This window comes from Pelodiscus sinensis, chromosome 4 (genome assembly GCF_052426305.1).
Source record: "Pelodiscus sinensis isolate ZL-2025 chromosome 4, ASM5242630v1, whole genome shotgun sequence".
NCBI classification, from domain to species: Eukaryota; Metazoa; Chordata; order Testudines; family Trionychidae; genus Pelodiscus; species Pelodiscus sinensis.
Window position 1 is genome coordinate 60,680,396 of NC_143055.1, and position 21,972 is coordinate 60,702,367.

Below are 21,972 nucleotides of genomic sequence, written 5' to 3' on the forward strand. Positions count from 1 at the left end.
AGGACTAGCAGGTACGTCTCTACTCCACTTCCATCCATCTATCCTGCCAGCAATTCAGTCCTACTTCAAAGCTTCCAGTCAATCCTTCTCTTTTCTTCAAAACACATAATGTCAAGTAGCCATAAAATGTCACATTTACTTTCAGGGGGATAAAAACCTACTTTAAATTTAAATTAAATATATTTAATGACACAATAAATAACCCTATTTAAAATTAAATAGGAAATGACGATGACCTTTGTTAAAGCCAAATCTTACTATTTTCTATGAAAATCATTTAAATAAAAAATTTAAAAAGCAGTTCATGTTTGCTGCCAAGTCAAGTTTTAAAGAAAGTAAATCCCCTGAACTGGTGACTTACAAGGAGAGGCTGAAAGATTTGAGCTTATTTAGTCTGCAGGAGAGAAGAGTGAGGGGGGATTTGATAGCAGCCTTCAACTTCCTGAAGGGGGGTTCCAAAGAGGATGGAGAGAGGCTGTTTTCAGTAGTGACAGATGACAATACGAGGAGCAATGGTCTCAAGTTGCAGTGGGGGAGGTGTACGCTGGATTTTAGGGTGGTGAAGCACTGGAATGGGTTACCCAGGAAAGTGGTGGAATTTCAATTCCTAGAGGTTTTTAAGTCCCTGCTTGACAAAGCCTTGGTTGGGATGATTTAGTTGGGGTTGGTCCTGCTTTGGGCAGGGGGTTGGACTTGATGACCTCCTGAGATCTCTTCCAACCCTATGATTCTATGAAGTTGCTGACTAAGCACCTGGATCCAGAGTTAACTGTAGATACAGAGAAGATATCTTCTTAATTTAAGTTTATTCAACTAGCTCAGTTTATGAATAGGTCATTCAAGTTGATTAATCAACTTGGAGTTACAAAGGCAACAAACTTGTTTTCCTCTTTCAAACTATTAATAAAAATGGGGTGAAAAGATCTACTTGTTCTCACATTTTCAAGAAAATTCACTAGCTTCAGATAATTCTTTTGTTTAATAAATAAATTTTGTTTTTGTTTTAAACAAAACAATGTTTTGATAAACTAAACTTTGTTTTCTTATGTATGAAGCATATTTAAGGTATTTAAGTAACAGAAACTATTTTAAGCTGATGATTTATGTCTTAATAATTGGATTTCCAAGTTCCACCCAAATATAGCTTGACAAAACTGAGTAAAAAAATCATCCAATATTAAGAAATGCATCATTCACCTCTCTGAACAGAAGTGCAAAAATTAAGAATCTGACTAAAATGAATATTAAGCTATATAATTGCTTAAATAAATGTGTACATATAAAATGTATAGCAAAATAAAAAGTGCCAACTTATATCAGAAAATGAGAAACAACCTTTCTTCAGAAAAACAACAAAAAATTACAAAAGCAAAGCAAGATTAAAATCAATTATTTAAAAAACTCCAAGGTTTTCTGCTTGCCTGATTTAAATCACTTGGATCACTTATTAATTTCAAGCCTTATGACAAAATAGCAACCCTAATGTTACCCTCCTTACATTAACATAACACCTGTTTAATGCTTCTCATTTGAAATGTGCAGATCTGAAGTCAGCATATTGAGCATAAATTATAACTGGACTTAGGTGACCATGTTCTTGAGATTCCTCAGGTATGTTGCCAATAGGGAGCAGTGTGTCAACATTCAACTGTACGCAACTTTGGTTTAATGCCAAACCAAATTAAAATCCAGCAGCCACAGTCACTGTGTAAATTTGTGACATTCCTTAACATATGGCCCCTCCGTATGAATTAAGATGATCCCGTAAAGGTGGAGTGCTTCATTTCTGAACTTCTTTTAAACAAATAAATCTTCATTTGAATATTGAATCTTACTTTAAAAGTGATCCCAATATAATTGTATACAAGTTATTAAACTGAAGCATTTTTCATTTTACTCTAGTGTGTTTCCTTAAATCATAAAATCAAAATTGTTTAGATAAAATAGCTTTAGTCTTAATGGATGGGTTTATTGTATTGCTGGGCTATATGTTACTCTGACTGTAATATATTAGAATAGAATTGTTACCTCATCTATATATCAGATTCAGATTCACTAAAAAATGTAGCCATGATGCAGATATGCCATAAGATCTGGGTTAAATTATTGATGCTGAAATCTACAAGTGAGTTAAGGAGGCAAAAATTCCTGGGATCAGTCTGCGAGGCTACAATGAAGCTCTCACAACGTAAGTGATGCAATTCAGGACTCTTCCCTGACCCTCTCTTATTACAACCTACAAAGGAACTTGTGCTGGCCCTCTATCTTAAGGATGAATGTCTCTGCCTCCGTTTTTCCTATCTGTTCACTGGATGACCCTCCTCTAAAGGCAAACCTTCTGAACTTTAGTGAAAACTACTCAGGTGTTCTATTCCAAGCAGCATTACTGCCCTCAGTAGCTTTTAATACCACTAAGAAGGATACAAAGTGCATATATGGATGAGAAGGGTAAGGTATACAAGGAGGCAACAGCAGGGATGCAGTATGCTTCCTAGCTACAAGTCAACCAAACTTTTACTTGCTCACTTATCAAAGAGGAAGAATTGGCTCTTAGGGGCCCTCACACATTACTGAAAATGAAACCAAACTCATCCAGATTTTGAATGTATGTGAATATATTTTCTTTAAATGTATTTTAAACAATAAATAGGCCAATACAGCAAATTATAGGTCTGATGAACAGCTACTGCATGTGGTTTTAAAATGAGCATTGTTTACATAGCTATTTCAGTCTTTTGTGTAGACAGATTTTAAAGACATGTTAAAAATATATATTTCCAAAAGGCCCTGGAACTTTGTTAGTGATTATTGGATCACATTTTTTAGACTAATTTAATTCCTTAGACTGATGTTAAGTTTGAATTAAATAAAGGGAAAAAATAAGGAAAAAATGTTTACAGAAAATGTCTTACTATACACTTAGTAGAGCTAGTTGGAAAACAGAGAAAAACTATTAATGAAAACATTTGCTTTTGTTTTTTGTCAAAATTCTCCAACCAGACTACTTTTTATGATGAGCTCCTCCATAGGGAACCAGTTCCAGTCCTGCAATTTGACTCAAGAAACCCCTGTATTTGTGGAGAGCTCTGACTCTATGGCAACTTCACATATGCACAAAGCAAGGCCCAAGTCTTAGGCCCATCTTCGAATTTGTTACCATTTCCGCTGTAATAAATATAATACATAAAACATTTATTTATAATGGAAATAAATATATGTTACAAGCAAGGCTGGTAGCATTGCCTATTATTAAGGCTGTCTGACACTTGCCATTATAAGACTCTAATTTCAGTTGCTTATAACTTTTTCAAACTTTATTGTGCTGAAAGTTTCCGTGCTCAGTGTTCACTTCAGGCTGAACTATTTTAAAAAAAGAACAGCCAAAATAGTTCATGTATGTCTGAAAACAAAGTCAGGGTAAAATATGTTGCTTTATCCCTGTTAGGAAATGTTGATGACCTTCTCTTTGAAAAGTGTCCCCTCTAAATTTTCCCCCACATGTGCAGAATTAATTTTATTATGTGCACATTTATTATTGTGGCACATCACCTCCATATTGGTATATAAAACAAAATTCATGTGGTGGAGACAAGACCAAAGGGGTGGGGGGGGGGGAAGAGAGTGTGTGTGTGTGCGCGCGCATGCGTGCGCACGCGCTGAGGGCTGCAGCAGAGGGCTCGGGGGTGGGGGGCAGGCTCTTAGGTGGAGCTAGGGATAAGGTATTTGGGATGCAGGCTGCCCAGGGGCTACTGCAGGAAAAGAGGACTCCCTTCACCTTTCTCCACCCTACAGGAACACTTGGACTGGAGGGTAGGGATAGCTCTCCCATGGCTGCAGCAAGTCTGGGGCAGGTCCATTCTGGGGCCAGCAGAAAGGGGCGCCTCTCCCCACCACAGTAGGTCTGTGCTGGGGGACAGGTATGTCTTCCTGCCGCAGCCCTGAGCCCCTGCAAGGTGCTTAATAGGCAGCTGTGTGACCATGTCGCATAGGGGGAATTTAATTTCTAACCCATGCAGGCACTTAAAACTTGACAGGTGGCAGTCTTTGACCTGGGAAAAGATTTTTGCCCTCCCAACTCCAAGGCTCAAATTAATCTGCAGCATTATACAGGCCACTGCACAGGAATCACTTAGGTCAGACCTTTTTGCTGGTCCATCCCCTATCAGCCCAGAAGGTGGATTAATGCCAAATCCATGGGAAGAAGCATTTCTGCTTAAATTCCAGCATGTTAAGGTTTATGATGAGGCAAGGAACCTGATTCTAGCTCATACTTAGTTCTTGGTTCAAATCTTAGTGTTAAAAAATCAAAACTGAGGATAGGTCCTTGAGCTAAGTTGTAGTTTAGGACTTTAGTGCACCTTTAGTAACTGGCATCTACCCAATAACTTACAAAGGGTAGTACAAAAGCATTAGATTTTAGGCTAGCTTTGCAGCTATTTCAGACATGATGTTTAGATGACTATTCTCTGCAACTTTAATAGCTGCATCCCAGAGGCCAATTAGTTCGAATTAGCAGCATGCGACACTAACGTTATTTCGGACTTACAAGTTCAGGAACAGCGTTACCCCTCATGAAAAGCAGGACTACAGAGTTTGAATTCCATGGCCCTTTATTCTGGAATAATGGGTTTGGCTGTGTGGAATGCATCATTTACAAAATATACCTTGGGGGGCTAATTTCAAACTAAGATCCTAGTATAGATCAGGCCTTAATGTTTATAAACACTGATTTAATTGCACACACTCTAACTGACAAAATTATTTCCATAGATGATAATCCACATTTACAAGATTGGCAAAATAATAAAAAAAAAAAAACGCTGTTTGAGAACTTAAGAATTTGATTTAAGGATATTTCCTGTGTCATCATCATATGTCGAAATACGCAACTTGTGTATTTAACAGTAATAAAGCTTTAACTTTTTGAATATCATTGTCTACTGCCATTAGGTAATTTTCTAACACCCACAACTGTCTGAACCATCAGAATTTCCCACAATTATGAAAATTTATATAAATATTTAAAATATCAATATCTGTTAAAATTTAAAAAAATAAAAATCAAATTCTGCCAAACCTTATAATAGTTATAAGATTGATATTTCACTCTAAAATGCTGTATACATTTTTGACAGGCAAAATTAGAATTTAAAAAAAAAGTTTCGTATCTCACTTTTATAAGACAAAGTGAAGCAATTCAACTTATGGTATTCGGAATATTCTCTCACGTGGTCAGAAGTTTTTTTTTCTGAAAGTAGGCTGCAGGAAAATTGTAGGAAAATGGGGGTGAGGAAGGAATGAAAACAACGTAAGTGGCCAGCACATTAGTTTAGATAATATAGCCCTCCAAGAGATATGTTGTGATTAACCCAGATCTTTCATAGAGATCTTTGCCTTTTCCAGGCTAGCATTAAATCAATACTTTCAAATTGTCTATTAAAATATTTATTGCCTCAGATTTTAGAAACCAAACTTTTCCACAAAGGTCAATTTATTTTTAACTGTTCTTGCTGAGGAAGGAAATACAGTAGACTTCCGATAATCCGGCACCTTTGGGACCCAGGTGGTGGTGGATTGTCAGATATACCAGACTAACGGGAGGTACTCTGGTGGGGGGCTGTGATGGGTCTGCCGGGACCCGCACTGCGTCCAGCGGGGGCTCGGCAGGGAACAGCGTGGCAAGAGGTAAACTCTCCGCCATTTTGCAGGGAGGCAAAGCCTGCAAGCGGTAGCGGCAGAGAGGGGGTGAGAGGCAGGCAACTGCTTCAAGAAATTGTTAGTCTATTGCAGTACCGCTGGGTGGATCGGCAGGTGACAGGCTTGCAATTTCTCTTTGCTATACTGCCTCCATCCGACGGTACTGTAATTGACTAACAACTTCTTGAAGCAGCTGCCTGCCTCTCACCCCTTCTCCACCGCTTGCAGGCTTTGCCTTCCTGCAAAACGGCAGAGGATTCACCCCTTGCTGTGCTATTTCCCGCCGAGCCCCCGCCGGAGGCAGTAGAGGAAAGATAAATTGCGAGCCTGTCACCTGTGGATCCACCCGGCGGTACTGTAATTGACTAACAACTTCTTGAAATAGCTGCCGGAGCACTTCCGGGTTCCAGTTGGTGCCGGATTATCGGGAGTGCCGGACCCTTGGATGCCAGACAATTGGAGTTTTACTGTATAAACATAAAATACAAAATGAAAATGTTTAGAGATCACCAAAAGTTTCCCCTTAGTTAAAGGTGAAAGTAAGCTTGTGTGCCCCAGTGTGGCACCCCCGGTAAGAATCTGTCCAGCTGAGGGTGGGACTCTGCAAGTTGCTGGCCACCGTATACAGGTAAGGTTCCCATGCTGGTGCTGGGTATGGGCTGCCCACCCCTCCCTGTCTAGCCTCCCTCTCCCCCTTTGCACCCTGCTTCCCTACAGGAGGCCCAAGCCACCTCCCACCTGACACCACCACCAGGGGGCCAGGAGTGAGGGCCGCAGCCAACAACCACAGCCCCTGGGCTACGTTGCCATAATGTTCCTAGGCTGCAGCCCAGTGCTCAGGCTGCTGGGGTAGCATGGTCCCCGCAGCCCCAGCCAGGTCCACTGCTTGGGTCACCTGGGTAGTGCAGTGGCTGCACTCCTAGTCCCGAGTCCCCCACTTCCCTGACTCCCGAACCCTCACATCTCCCTCCCCACCCTGACTCCTGCACCCCCAACACCCTCTACCCTGCCTCCCCCCTGCACTTACAATTATTAGTTACTGTTCAATAGCAACCCTCAGACGCACATCTCCTGTTCTAACCCTCCCCTCCAACAGTGACTTGTGGGAGGATGGCACCAATAAGATATTTAAGTTACTTTTACTCCTGAAGTTAGTGGCTCTTGCAATGGGTGGAATTTACCCTGTGTACTAGCTGCTTCACAAGCAAACAAGCAGGACCATGTCTCTGCCCTGAGGGGCATACCTTCCAGAAGGATATACCAAGAAGACAATCTCAAATTGCTTCACCTTCAGCATCTGAATCAAATCAGTAACCGCACTTGTCAGGCTTGAACATGATAAGTGAGAGAAGGAAAGAGATCAGCTTCAAAAGAACTTAGTTCCATTGACACATTCACACTGCTGCCCTCCTGACATAATATTAAAAGTCATAAGAGGAAAGAAGAGCTAATTAGAAATAAAACACTTTTATTCCAGAACAAGAGTCTCCACATAGGAGATCAGGAAGTTAATCCTCTATAAATGGACATAGTACTTTATTCCAGATTAATTTTCACACATAGAAACATAGGACTGGAAGGGAACTCAGGAGGTCATCTAGTCTACTAGATCCCTGTACTCGCAGCAGGACCAAGCATCATCTAGACCATCCCAGAAAGTGGTTTGTGTAACCTGCTCTTAAAAATCTCCACTGATGAAGATTCCACAACCTCTCTAGGCAATTTATTCCAGTGGTTAACAACCCTGACAGATAGGAAGTTTGTCCTATTGTCCAACCTAACCTACCCCTTCCCCCACTGCAATTTAAGCGGTTGCTTCTTGTCCTAACCTCAAAAGTTAACAAGAATAATTTTTCTCCCTCCTCCTTGTAACGTTTTATGCACTTGAAAACTGTTGTGTCTCCTCTCAGTTTTCTCTTTTTCTAGACTAAACAAACCCAATTTTTTTCAATCTTCACTCATAGGTCATATTTTCTAGACCTTTAAGCATTTTTTGTTGCCTTTGTCTGGACTCTTTCCAATTTGTTGACACCTTTCTTAACATCTGCTACTCAGAACTGGACACAATACTCCAATTGATGCCTAAATAGTATGGAGTAGAAGTAGAACTGAAGAATTACTCCTTGTGTTTTGCTTACAACACTCCTGCTAATGCATCCCAGAATGACATGTGGGTTTTTTTTGCAACAGTGTTACACTGTTGACTCATATTTAGCTTATGTTCCATCATGACCCTCAGATACCTTTCCACAGGACTCTCTCGTAGGAAATAATTTCCCATTTTGTATATGTGCAACTACTTGTTCCTCCCTAACTTGAGTACTTTTTGCATTTATCCATGTTAAATTTCATCCTATTTACTTTAGACCATTTCTCCAGTTTGTCCAGATCACTTTGAATTTTAACTCTATCCTCCAAAGCACTTGCAACCCCTCCCACCTCAGTATCATCAGCAAACCATATAAGCATACTGTCATTGTTAGAGGTGGGGAACCTAAGGCCTGGGGGCCAGATGCATCCTCCAGCTTGCCTGAATCTGGCCCCTGAGGCTCAGGGGTTCCCCCAGCATTGGGGAGCCCACGCTAGTGCTCCAGTACCTCTGGGGGCTGGATCACGCAAAATCTACTAGCCTGGGCCCCCCCAAGGCTCTGGTGTGTGAGATGAAAGTCTTCTCCCTCAGCCACCTCAGTGAGGAGTTTGGGTTTGTTTTTTTCCTCTTCTCACTTGTGTGTGACCCCTGACTAATTTTTCTGTGGGTCAGTGGCCCCCAACCCAAAAAAGGTTCTCCACTCCGGTCTATGCCATTATCTAAGGCATAGACTACATCCCTCTTTCGACAGAGGGATGTAAATTAGACACTTCGAAATTGCAAATGAAGCCAGATTTGAATTTCTCATACTTCATTTGCATAATCGCATCATGGCGCTCTTTTGAAAAAGCGTTCAGTTTAGATGTACATGCGTAGGAAATAACACCCCCACCCCCAAGAGGGGACTCACTCCAGAGAGACTGGAGTGGGCACTGCCAGAGGGCAGTGTCCTGAAGAGGACGCCGTGCACAAGGGGAACATGGGGAGACGCCACCTAGACGGAGGCACCCAATGAGTCAGGCAAGCTAATTCCCAGAACTGCTGCCTGGAGGCACCAGGGTAGTGAGTCAGCCCTGTGACACCCGGCTTCATTTGCAATTTCGAAGTGTCTAATTTACAACCCTCTGTCGAAAGAGGGACACACCCTAAATCACCAATGAAGGTACTGAACAGAACTGGAAGCAGAATTAATTACTGCAGGACCAAATTGTTATGCCCTTCCATCTAGGTGGTATTTTTCTGATTTGTTTGTTAAGTATAGCCATGTCCTAGCCTTAAATATTAGGAAAGGTATGGACAAAATGGAAAGAATCCAGAGAAGAGAAACAAAAATGCTCAAAGGTCTAAAAACATGACCTATGAGGGAAGACTGGAAAGAAAATGGGTTTGTTTAGTCTGGAAAAGAGAAGACTGAGAGAGGACATGATAACAGTTTCCTGGTTTGTTCATGTTTGCTAAGTATAGCCATGTCCCAAGCCCACACTTTCAGTAGATCACAAACAAAATTTAAATAATTTGAAGTATACAAAACACCAGATAAAACAGAATATTCCTGTTTCTGCTCTCCGAATCTTATTTCTGTTCTGAAGGATTCCTCTTCTTGCTATTCTATTGGGGAAACATGAACAATTCTCAAATATAGCACCTGATTCTGATCATATCTGGGTCTACATGGACTGATTTCACTGGGAAATGAAGGTGCCACGTATCCCGCAGAATTTGGCCCTGGGACTGCTATAAAGAAAAAATAACTGCATGCATAATTACGGTTGGTTTTCTATTCAAATACATTTGCTTTTATTTTCAATTTTCAAATCCTACTCATATCTCATCTAGCTATTAAACTATCAACATCTATTTATTTGTTATTCCTGGAAAGTCAGAACTACAGATTGAAATTTAAAATAAGTTACGAATTTGCAACTATTCCCAGAAGTTAATGTTTCCTGCAGAATTAACAGGAGCCCGTCCCCACTCTTTTCAAATTACTGGAATCACATCTTCTACAATTCGATGAAAAATAGAGCTATTTCTGGTTTGTGAAGAGTTGGTTGATATGGTAAAAGTGATAACAGTACTTAATAACAGTCATTCCACATCATTTACTGCTGGTATTATGAATAAGTAGGTTTCTTTTTCAGCCAGCATGAAGGGGGGATGGAAATGTCTAATGTGTGCCACAGAATCCAGAAGCTGGTTTGAAGGATTCTGTTTGCAGAACCTTGATTTCTCTCTGCATGCTAAGGAACATGTTCTGGCTGCTCATCATTATTTATATTACAATATCATCTAGAGATCCCAGTTGAGATGCAGTGCTTCCCACAAAAGGGTCCTGCTAAGCCCATAACAAGAGCTCTTGCACCAAAAAAACATACTTTACATGAGTAGCGGGGAACCATTTTAGGGTCGGGGGCAATGACCCACAGAAAAATCAGTTGTGGGCCAAACACAAGTGAGAAGCAGGGGAAAAAAACCCTCACTGTAGCACCCGACTGAGAAGGAGAAAGACACTCCCTATATTTCCCTCGCATACCAGAGCCTGGGGCGGGGGGGGAGGGAGGAAGAGCAGCCTAGTAGATTTAGTGCACTCTAGCCCTCTGGAGGGACCGCAGGAAGGCTGAAGCACCAGCACAAGCTCCCCATGTTGGGGTGAGTGGCGAGATCTAGGCAAGTCCTCACCCTGCTTTAAAAGAACAAACCGAAAGTGTTGGAAAGAGAAATATCACTAGGTACGTACTGTTTGCCCCAGGTAACAGCCAGCCAGTGGAACAGAGGGGACTAGAACTCTATCTTCAGATTTACAATCCTGTGCCAATCCACTGAACCATAGTGCCTCTCCCATGAGTCAGGGGAAGAGAGTCAGGGGAAGAGTCCTCAGAGTCAGGGGAAGAGAACAGGCACAATAAGCCCTTCTTTTCCCACTCTCCCAATGGTGTTTTGCAGGGGCAGAAAATGATAGTGCTTATACACAGAATATGAGGTATGGCAAAGTGGCTATTGTACAGAGTTGGGCAAGCCCTCATCCCCATCAACTGCTGACTATTGATAGCCCCTGAGAAGAGCAAATGCTAGATCTATTTAAAGGGTAGATGTAATTGCCATATCTGAGTGTTCTTCCTCAGAGACCCAGGAGGACTGTCTCTGCCCACAGCCAACTTAATGCACCAAAAACTTCTGCAAGTGCATGTATAGAGGTACATAGTGTTGCTGTAGCTTTGAAAAGCCACAACATAACTGTTTTTCCATAACTGTTTTATGAAACATCTCTCTGTATAAAAAACGCCCACCATTACTGGAGTTCTGGGTTAGAGAGGGAAGATCTAGTTTTCAGTGTCAAAAGTGTAATATTTTAGGAAACTAAACCTAGCAAGTTACTTTCATATAGTATCGTTCATCAATGCTCAACTACTTCTTACAACAAAAGGGCATCCTTCATTTCTACATGCAAATATACCTCTGCTTCATCCAAAGCAGATGTTCCCAACTCTGATTATTTTTAAATTATTGTAATTAGTAATGCAGAATGATCAGCCTTCCAAGGCTTATATATCATATTCTTTAGGCATTGAATTAATCCCAGGTTATTTTAAATTCCAGGTATGCTTTATTTTCCTGGTGAGCATTCATTTTAGATCTTTGTCCCACATAAGCCCTAAACTAAGTTTCTGAACAAGCTTTTACCATTGCTTGGCCTCTTCCAGCAGGCCAAAGCATGTAAGATAAAAGTTTACAGGAAGTCAGGTTTGAACTATATTTAAACATTAGGAACAAACATGGCTTTCTTCAAACATAGATTGAGCCACTGTCCCAGATTCGGGCAGCAAGAAATTGTAATACAGGCAGTCCCCGACTTACGCGGATCCGACTTATGTCGGATCCGCACTTACGAACGGGGCTTTCTCGCCCCGGAGGTCGAGGTGGCGGATTGCTGCCTGCGAGCTCCGGGGCGAGAAAGCCCCGTTCGTAAGCTGCTCCCGGTGCCCCTGGTCTGCTGGAGACCGTCCCCAGCAGACCACAGGCACCGGGACTGAAGCCGCAGCCACAGCGGGGTCCCTCGCCTCTGAGACTTTGCCAGAGCAAGAGCCTCAGAGGCGCGGCACCCCGCTGCCGCTGCGGCTCTGCTCCCTGTGTCCCTGGTCTGCTGGGGGGGGGGGGGCGCAGCTAGTGTGCTTCCCCCCCCCCCCGGCAGACCAGGCTTTTGTTGTGGACCCTGGGGCAGAGTAGCTGGGGTGCTGCCAATTGGTCCTGCAGTGCCGCTCTGGGCACTACTGGACCAACCCGGCAGCACCCCAGCTGCTCTGCCCCAGGTCCTGTTTCAGCCGCTGCTGGTCAGTTTCAGCAGTGGCTGAATCAGGACGCCTGGGGCAGAGCAGCTGGGGTGCTGCTGGGTTGGTCCAGTAGCGCCAAGGAGCGAGGAACGGTGCTACTGGAGCAACCCAGCAGCACCCCAGCTGCTCTGCCCCAGGCGTCCCCAAGTCAGCCGCTGCTGAAACTGACCAGCGCTGACTACAGGAAGCCCGAGGCAGAGCTGCTCTGCCCCGGGCTTCCTGGAATCAGCCACTGATCAGTTTCAGCAGCAGCTGACTTGGGGTTCTTAAGTTGAATCTGAATGTAAGTCAGAACTGGCGGTCAGTTTCAGCAGCGGCTCAATCTGGACGCCAGTTCCGACTTACATACAGATTCAACTTAAGAACAAACCTACAGTCCCTATCTTGTACGTAACCCGGGGACTGCCTGTACCTGGAATACTATCAGTGGAGGTAAATTACAAATTTTCACAGAATGAGGAAACTTGCAATGAACCTGTGCCATTCTTCAAAACTTTTTCCCTCCAGAATATTACCAACAAAAAAAATCTTTTGGATTTGGAAGAATGCTACAATATCTTAGCAAATTTCCATCTTTTTTTTTTTTTTTTAAATTTAACCGGATAGCCCAGTATTAAAACTGTGCACAGAATGTTGCAGCAGGTAGTTTAATCCTCCGTCTGACACCCGATGCCTGAGTGCACACAAATTAATTCTCATTGGTGGTAGCAATTAACCAGGGCACTGGGCTGGACCAAGACTAATGGAGAGTTCTCAAGACTCAGCTTCCTCCATCTCCCCTCACCGCAATGCACTTTGCAAAGATGTGGTTTATATTCAGACTGGCAAGATGTTTCATCTTTTCCAGATTTATCAAATCAACTTCACAGATTTAGTGGGCCTTAAAGAGAAAAATCTTTACTACGAAGGCAGAGTGTAGCTTCTGTTATTTATTTGAAACTGCCTGTAATAATTTATGTATACTGCGTGTTTTATATTTTTGTCTGATTCTTGGAGGGGAGGGGCGGGGAGAGGAAGAAGGGGTATGTATCTTTATTGGATTATTGTGATGTGTGCTGTAAGCATACATTGAATTAATTTAATAGCAGGACTGAGGAAATGCACCTGGGAGTGATGTGGAAACAGATATACACTTCCCAGTGAACACTTCAAAGACAATGCAAAAGCCATTAATTTGGATGTTCTGGCTTTGGGCCCACCACCACTGGCTCCGACCCCCTGTGGCGCTCATTAAAGTTGTTTTGGAGAATGTGAGCTGGGAGGATGGGAACTTTGGCTGGAAAGAAAGGCCCTTGAGGATAGAGGCAGAGGAAGTTAAGGACAACAGATTAAGATCCAGACCCCTAGAGGTTATGGGTCTGGGTTAGACAGATCTGACTAGGATTCTAAGTAAAACAGGCATGCATATAGATAGAACATTTGTTGTTTTAAAATCCTTTAATCTTAACAGTACAAACAAAACATGATTTAAAACACCACTGTGGTCACTGTACTCACAAATGGTCACAAGCTTCTGAACGGTAGAGCTATGGATATCCAAATCCAGTAAGACCTGTTGAGCAGGGATGTTTGATACATAGGGTTCTACAGATTAGGACCTGGTCTAACAGTGGGAAATTTTACCCTATTAGAGGGGAAGGCCTGAGGCCTGAAAGAGTGCACTCAAAGAGACCAGGAAGGAGTTGAAGATATGCAATATAATAGTGATATAGTAATATCAGTGTTGTAGGATAGTGTCAATTATGAATGTCCAATAAGTGAGCACAGAGTAAAAACAAGCACTGTAGAAGGGAAAAGCACAGGAAAAAAATGTCTTGCGTTCTTTTCGGGAAGAAACAAGGAAAAGATAGATAAGAAAAATAAGCTATGAGTAGCTTTAGAAAGATTAGCTAGTGGAGTTACACGAAGAAAGGAATCTTCTCTAAAGAACTGAAAAAGTCAGAGCCAGTGATTTTCCTGTTTGAAGCTGAACAGAGGCATAATGGGGACCAGACAGTACCCAGTAGAGGGTCCTAGGTCTCTTGCAGGGCAGGTGAATTTCCCAAAGGACAGAATGGATGGGTAGACCCAGTGGTGCTGGAATAATTTTTATAATGGAGGTGTTGAGAGCACTGAACCACAATATAAACCCAATGTATATAATGGAAACCAATTCAAGCCAGGGATTACAGCAGCATTCCCAGGTCCTCTAGTACTAGCACTTACAGATAGGACCACAAGCTTGGCCTAGTCAGTGAACAAAGGAGCAATCTAGCCCCATCCAAACCAATTTAGCAGCAGAGGAGAAAAAACTGTAGTTTGAGAGAGAAAAGCTGCACTTGGAAGCCAAGCACCTTGCTGTTCCAAGAGACCAGAGATGAGGACAGGGTTCAGCTGGCCCTGCAACCATAACGCCAACTGATTCAAGATTTTTTTTTACTGTCCCAATTAATGGGCTCAACCTAGACCATTTCAGAATCCACAGATTTGTATACTACATCACTATTAAGCAGCTAGGTTGGAAAGTGTCTCTAAGTTTCGAACTGAAACAAAGTAGGTAATTGAATATTGTTTATTTCACTAACAATTACAACACAACTTTCAGGCCAGTACATGTTCCTTCAAATAATCAACTGAAGGGAGAACCCCTACGTAAGCCCCTAAGATTTCTCTGTTGTTGCAGTCCCTCAGCTACAGTAATGTGTATTCTTTTGACCACCAAGCTTCTATGGACATCTCTCATTTCTTATTAATTCAGAAGGGTCAAGATTAAGAAAAGCTCTAGGATTCTCTGATTCTCTCAAATGACTGGCAGACTCCCTCTGTTAAATGAAGCTGAAGAACTACTACTATGCTTTGTGTCAAAATTTAATCCCTCAAAAGATAAAGAACAGCAAGCTTTTTCCTTCAGAAGCAAAGTTTATACTAGGCAAAAACTAAGGAAAACTATTTGAATGTTTGTCTTTGTGTTGTTGTTGTAGCTAATAAACTTTTTGTAAAAGTAGTGGCTCATAATTGAGCATCGACTGACTTACACCAGAGCTAAATTTCATCCACTATGCTGTCATTGTTAAGTTTTGAGCTCAGAACTGCAGATCTCTCAGAAAGTAACCTCTGTAGTTTCAGAAGGTACTCATTTAAAATCCTTCAGACATGCTCTCATGCTGTTTACATTAGACTGTTTCTTTATGGTGAAGGGGGAATAGGTTTTTTTCCAACCTCAAATTAGTAAGTTACCTAGAACCCCAACAGCTTTTAATTAAAACAGCACATAGATAGTTGAAATGTTATTAGTTTATAACAATATAAAAACTCAACCAATCCAATTTTGGTAGCACAATTTGATAGCTATGTAGACTTCAGCACGTGGATCTCCTCTTCTGATTAAACAAACACCCAGTAAGTTCCACTTCCACTTCCACTTCAGTCTGAGTGGGGTATTATAGAACTTTATTACTTAGAGGGAAAATGAAGACTCTTAACAAAAATTTAAAAAATCAAATTCCTTTTCTTTGTGAGGTGTGCAAAATGTATTGCATCCATTTGTTCAAAATCTCTCATGCAGCAGCAAACATCTTCATTGTAATAGCTTTCTTTTTCAGCAATAGATAAGCTTTTATCCTTAGTCTTCCACTAGCAAATTAATATTCAGCATAAACAATGAACACATTGCATGGCCTTTGAACCCAGTGGTTGCTAGGAGGCCTGAAGAAACTCTGGATTACAACAGATTAGATAGCCAGCACTAAGAGATTATTCAACAGTAAAATGCGAGATTTTTCTAGATTTATATATTTTTAATTTATTCTCCACTGATCTGACAATCTCTGTGAGGGCTTCCCCATATACACTTCATCCATATTTGCAATAACTGCCATAGGTTACTGGCAGTTTGCCCTGGAGGTACTGAAAAGGCTAATACTAAAAATCAATACTGCTTACTATAATTCAAATTTCTAAATTGGTTCTCATTCATTATTAATGAAAAGACTGTTTAAAAATGGTGCACTGTCAGTTCTCTAGTAAGGAGCCTACATTTCTCCCTTTATAATACACTAGATGCCATTTAGAGACTGCATTTTTCCAAAGCTTTACTTTTAACACAATTTCTTCATAACACAATTTCTTGTATTGTTTAAAGCAATAATGTTTATGTACTGAATTTTCCACAAACAATTCCGAGTTATACAGCATTTAAGATCTGTAGTGCCTCATCAAGAGTTATTTTCTCACTTGCTTATCTCTATGTTATATCCCTGATCTAAAGCAATCAAGCCAAAAAATAAGCTTTGTCTTTCCTTCCCCTCCCCCCCAAACAATGCAGCATTTAATTAAAAAGAACCACAACAATAGTAATGGTGATTAGGTTAAATGACTGGACAAATAGAATGCAGAAGTCTGAAAATTGTGTGTGTTCCGGACACTTTCTCCTGTACAACATTTTGGGTGTATTTGTAGTCATAGTCACAACTTCTATGCAAGAAGACTTCCTATGGATTTCCTGTGAGGAAGAGAGATTAGTTTAAATAGCTAGAAGTGCTTAGACAAAGTACTCATTCCTCTCAAACCTAATATCTGGAAGGGCACTGGATGGGACCCTTTTTTTTTTTTTTCTTTTTTTAAAAACACACAGAAAAAAGCATGCCACTCACAAAAATGCAACAATTACATTTCCAGCTAAAATTCTGCCAATTTAATTAAAAAAAAAGAAAATAATCTGGTTTTTGTTTCCATTTTGTTATACCTATAATAACTTTAGTAGGTTACTCATACTAGATGACACCTACTTCCTCCACTGGTGTGCATTAACATTAAAAATCAGACTCCTGTATGTTCACAGCTGTAACATCACGTTGTGGGATCAACCCACTCTAAAATACAGATAGCTACACATCTGATCTTAAGGAGGACTCAAATTTGATCATAAGAAATCTGTCAAGATAATGCTTCTATGATAATGCTGTTTCCAAGACAAATGAATCTTTGTTGTGTCCTTAAAACAAAACAACTCCCACACAACCAACTGTTCAGAAACACTACTGAAAGCTTCTTCAACATCAGAATTGATTGCCATATTAAAAGAAAAGCTTAAAAGTGATGTCTGAGCCAAAACTGACATGGTGCATCGCAAACTAAGAATATCAGAAAAGTAATAAAATAACTCTTCAGATTTTAGAATTACAAGCTGAAGTCAGATCTGCTTTCAGACTCTTTCCTAAATTTGCTGCACCATCACCACCCAAAAATATACCACGGTAGCTTCCTTCAGCTGCTTAAGTATAAGTTATTATACTTACTATTTCCCCTAAATATGAGCCATCCCATGAAAGAAAAAATATTATTGTCAAAACAGCACAATATCCATATGTAGGCAGATTTGCAATATAATGCACATTATTTCGTTTACATTTGGGGGCTAATTACACAAGAGTCATGAGACATTTTTAAAATATGAGAACCCACTCCTGGCTAAAGAGCCATGTTTATTAGGGAGAGCAATAGTAAAGTATGAATGTAACTGAAAACCACAAGCGGTTGGTTTAGCCTTTCAAGCATTTATGGGTTTGGAAATGTTTTCAACTGTACATGGTAAATACCTTCATTTTCCCTCTCCCTCCTATTTTTTCCCTTTTAAAGGAATCTGCCTACTCAACCTATACTAAACCTTACAGGAAAAATGTGCCTTCATGATGAATTGATATTTGACATCACAGTAATGAAATGTTCTGTCTGATCTTCACAATAACCAAGCAGTAGAACAACAAAGAAGGTTTCCAGGATTCTTTACCCCTCCCCCCAGCATTCTCCCAAGTATTCGTCTTGTATTTCTCGAATTTCTGAATTACATGGCTGGTACGATACATTTAAAAAGGAATAAGCTTTCATTTAGAAATACTGAAGCTTTTTTCATTTATATGAAAAGTTCTAATTTGAAGCATAAATCTTTCCTCTCATTTTTGCCTCTCTGTTCCTACAATTTGTGCTTCCTTTTTGCCACGCACAAACATTTTGATGCAGGGTCCATTATTTCCATATAACCTATGTTTAAAACGATGAATAAACATGTGTACATGCGCATGCACACACACACACACACAGACAGATTTTATACACAAATACTGTATTTATATTCATTATCACTACAAATCCACTTCTCTGTATAGAATTATGCTTCTGAAATCCGACAAGCTTGGAACAGGGCAAGAGCATTCAGAATTACAGGTGACACTTCTTTAGAAAATGCACTATAGATACGCCTCCACAGAGATAATTATACTTAACTAGATGGAAAGGGAATTTTTGGTTTGGTAGCAAATATTCAGCACATACTTATTCATAAAGCAGAAGAGCAAAGTGACTGCTCTGATCATGAAACCCAAGTTATTTTTTACCTATCCTCAGCTGAAAATATAGATATGAATATTATTTCTTTTCATTTATTTTATTTTTACTAATAGATTTTAAACACCATATTGAAAGGGCCCTGCTGTGAATCTTGCTGAGGTACAAAATGGTGGATGTCGGGGTTTTTCTTTTTTTTTTTTTTTTTTTGCATTATTCATAACAACTTATGCTATCAGTCATAGGATACCCTTTTACCTATCAACACAGTATTAGCGAGCCAAATAAACACCCAACATTGAGCCTTGTAATAAGCACAAAAATGCTGTTACAAACCTGATGTCATGTAGCCCCGTGATGCCTGGGCAATAAAAGCTGGTGGGAAGTGTTTGTGCAGTCGGTAGTCCTTTTCACTGCGGGACCTCATGCGGTCTGAGGCCCGGTCAGAGAAATCTGAACTAGGCCAGGCTCGCCGTAAGGTTGTACTCCGTGTCTTCTTCATTTTGAGGCTACCTGCAGTCTAATCCTCCCGCAGCAGTGGCATGAGTCAGGCCTCACAGCGTGCTTGCGATGCTTCGTTTCATTAGTCTGCTACAGGCACAGCTTGGGTAGAATCTGCAAACATTTTGCCACTACCTCTTGTATGAAGCAAACTGCAGGTCTGTTCCTTCTCTCCCCCCCCCCTTCGAATGATCCAATTTTACACACGTCCCACAATGCATTACACTTCATTTGCAATCAGTCCAGCTTATAGCTTCCAGATTCATGTGGAGGAAAGGCACATTATGTGGCTTCTTAAGCAAGGGGGGTGAAAGGGTAGGGTATTGCAGCATGAAAAGCTCTGGGATCCCAAACAATAGCCCGATTCAGCATAGGAGTGCTTAGCCAAGTGTGAGCCAGAACAAAAAAGACCCAAACAAATTACGAAAGCCCCACTGCCTTTGGTTTTGACCCGAAACACAGAGCACCCAGGAACTGTAAGAAGCACTGTCAAATCTCCAGCATCACAGAATTAGAATGACCCTTTGATAACAGTGAAAGTCATTTTTCTTCACTTATCAGGATCCAAGCCAAGAATCAATAGAAGCAGCCTAAGCCATTGCTGCAATAATCATTCGATCAATCTTCCTGTTAGCAGCACCCACCGCTTATCCATACACACTGGATGTGCATGTGTCTCATTCACACATCTAGCATATATCACCTACAGGAAACAGCAAATGTATTCTTGTAGAATCCAGGAGAAACAGATGGTCATAATGGCTGAGGCTTCTCTATCCTTTGCCCTCTTGCAGCAGTTTGCCAGTTGTTTCTTTTGTGTGTGCAGTTATTTGTTTTAATGGATGTATGTATATTCCTCTCTAATACACAAGCTCCTGCAGGCTTGGGAGGCTAGACTGCAAAAAATCCAAACATTTGTTCTCAGTGAGTCCACCGTGTATAGTCTGCTCAAGTTGCCACAGCTCCTCCGCTGAACAGTTCTCCGCCTTTGAAAACAGTGAATAGCTATTGAAGGGCAGGAAACAAGGCAGCCACCCAGTCTCATGCTAATCAAGAAGCTGTCTTAAGTTAGATGCACTGATCCTGTCAGGGCTTCACATTTTAATGTGAAACACTCTTGAGTTCATTCAAACCTTGGCATATGCCCCAGCCTATAATCAGCTTGCATATATTTACATACAAAGTTATGTGTTTTTAGGATAGTCCAAAAATAAAAAATAAAGGGAAGGAAAGGAAAGAAAATCTTTTGTTTGGAAAGAATATTTGCTGCAGAACTTCTCCATCTGCACAAACCCAACGGATTGCAAGTCAAAATGAGGATAGCAAGGATTAATTCATCTGACAGCTGCAAACACATTCCATCACACAGGAATCAAGCTGTCTTGAAACTATATGGAAACAGCTACTTTGCTCTCACTCTCTTCTCTAGTCTTAACTGCTACCAACTGGCTAAGCAGCAGGAAGACCTGCAACCTCTTTAAAAATCAAGGTTCAATACAGCTGTTTCTAGTCCCACAGCCAATCATTTTAGAACAACAGTGCATGTAGTGGGGGCAGACAGGGAAGCAGATACATTTCAGCTTAAGCTACAAGTCTGAAAACACCCAAGTTGCTGCCACATAAAAGTTAAAACTCAGTTGAGTAAGTGTTGTGGTCTTCTGTGCTGTTCCCTTTTTAGCTATTATTTTCAGCTTCTCTGGTTTAACTAAACTTCACTCTGATTACAAACGATTAATTATTATTTATTTATTAATACTTAGAATTTCCATAGTGCTTCACTTCTTCAAACTCCTCACACACAATTATGACTCTTTCTAGATTGCAAGGCCAGCAGGGGCCACTGTGACCTCTAATATGTCTCCTGTATAACAGACCACAAAAGTTCACCCAAAATAATTCCTAAAACAGATCTTTTAAGAAAAATATCCAATCTTGATTTAAAGCCTGGACGTGATGGAGAATCCACCACAACTCTTGGGAAATTGTTCTAGTGGTTAATTGCCTTCATTGTTAAAAGTTACACCTCATTACTTCTAGCCACCAGATCATGTTATCTCTCTCACTGCTAGATTAAAGAGCCCATTTTCAAATATGTGTTTATCCGCTGTTATATTGTTCTACGTCTATATTTAAAAGAATGTTTATAAATTAATAATTCAAATAAACTGAATTCAGATGTTTCTTTTTTGCATAGAATGAAACGGGTTAATCCCTCACCAGAATTCAAATATTCATCCCACAGACATCCCCACCACCATCACACCTATAGTCTAATCAGTCTTTCAAGTTTTCTTTTCACTGCTGGGCTTGTAGGTCAAGAGAAAACTGCTTCCCGGTCCAGATGAAGAACTACACAGTGACACAGATGGATTCCAAATGATGCACCTCTCTGCTCCCCACCCCCAGTGCTGTTTCCTGTAATTTAACAAAATGATATACATTAACAATCAAAACAATGTATCAAAGAAGCAGGAAATTCTCCAGTAGTTTCCTATTCTGTAGATTACATAATATTCAACCCAAAAAAGAAATTCCTGTTATCTAAATTCCATGTGCCACCTTGAAGAAATATCCAGACTCAGATTTTCACAAAAGTATGAATTTACAGACTTCTAAAAATATATTAAACACAGAATTTCTCCTTAGCGAGGCTTTTATAATGGACAGGTTTGTAATGCGATAATGTAATGAATCTATGCTGTAATGTGAAGTTTACTATAAAAGCAGCATTTTAAAAACATTACTTACTTTAAAAAATTATTATTTCAGCTTTAATTTACTTCTTTACTATAAATTACTCTTTCATTCTAAAGCTTATTGCACATTTTCAAAGGTTGATAATTATAGGACTAACTTTGACAGCAACGCCAAGTGATTTAATAGTATTAAAATTCTAAAGGCTTGAAAAGTAAGTTAAGCAATGGGAGTCAGTAAATACAGAGTTAAAATCCCACTGCTGACCTGTGTTGCTTTGGGAAAGTCACTGCCTTTGACCGGTCACCCTACTTGGACAAAGCAAAGAAGAATTATTTGTAG

General features: G+C 40.6%; 1 protein-coding gene across 6 annotated transcripts in view; it reads right to left on the bottom strand.

Moving 5' to 3' along the window:
- STOX2 (storkhead box 2) overlaps positions 1-21,972 on the bottom strand; it is a 223,898-nt gene that overhangs the window by 96,916 nt on the left and 105,010 nt on the right. Inside the window, exon 1 of one of the 6 annotated variants that reach the window (XM_006130165.5) lies at positions 18,772-21,463. The exons of 4 other annotated variants lie outside the window; for them this stretch is intronic. In XM_006130165.5, the coding sequence (XP_006130227.1) occupies positions 18,772-18,937 (166 nt within the window). In that variant the 5' untranslated portion in view covers positions 18,938-21,463. Of the gene's footprint in view, positions 1-18,771; positions 21,464-21,972 lie in introns of those variants that run through there. One more of the 6 variants, XM_006130167.5, reaches the window with a different exon arrangement.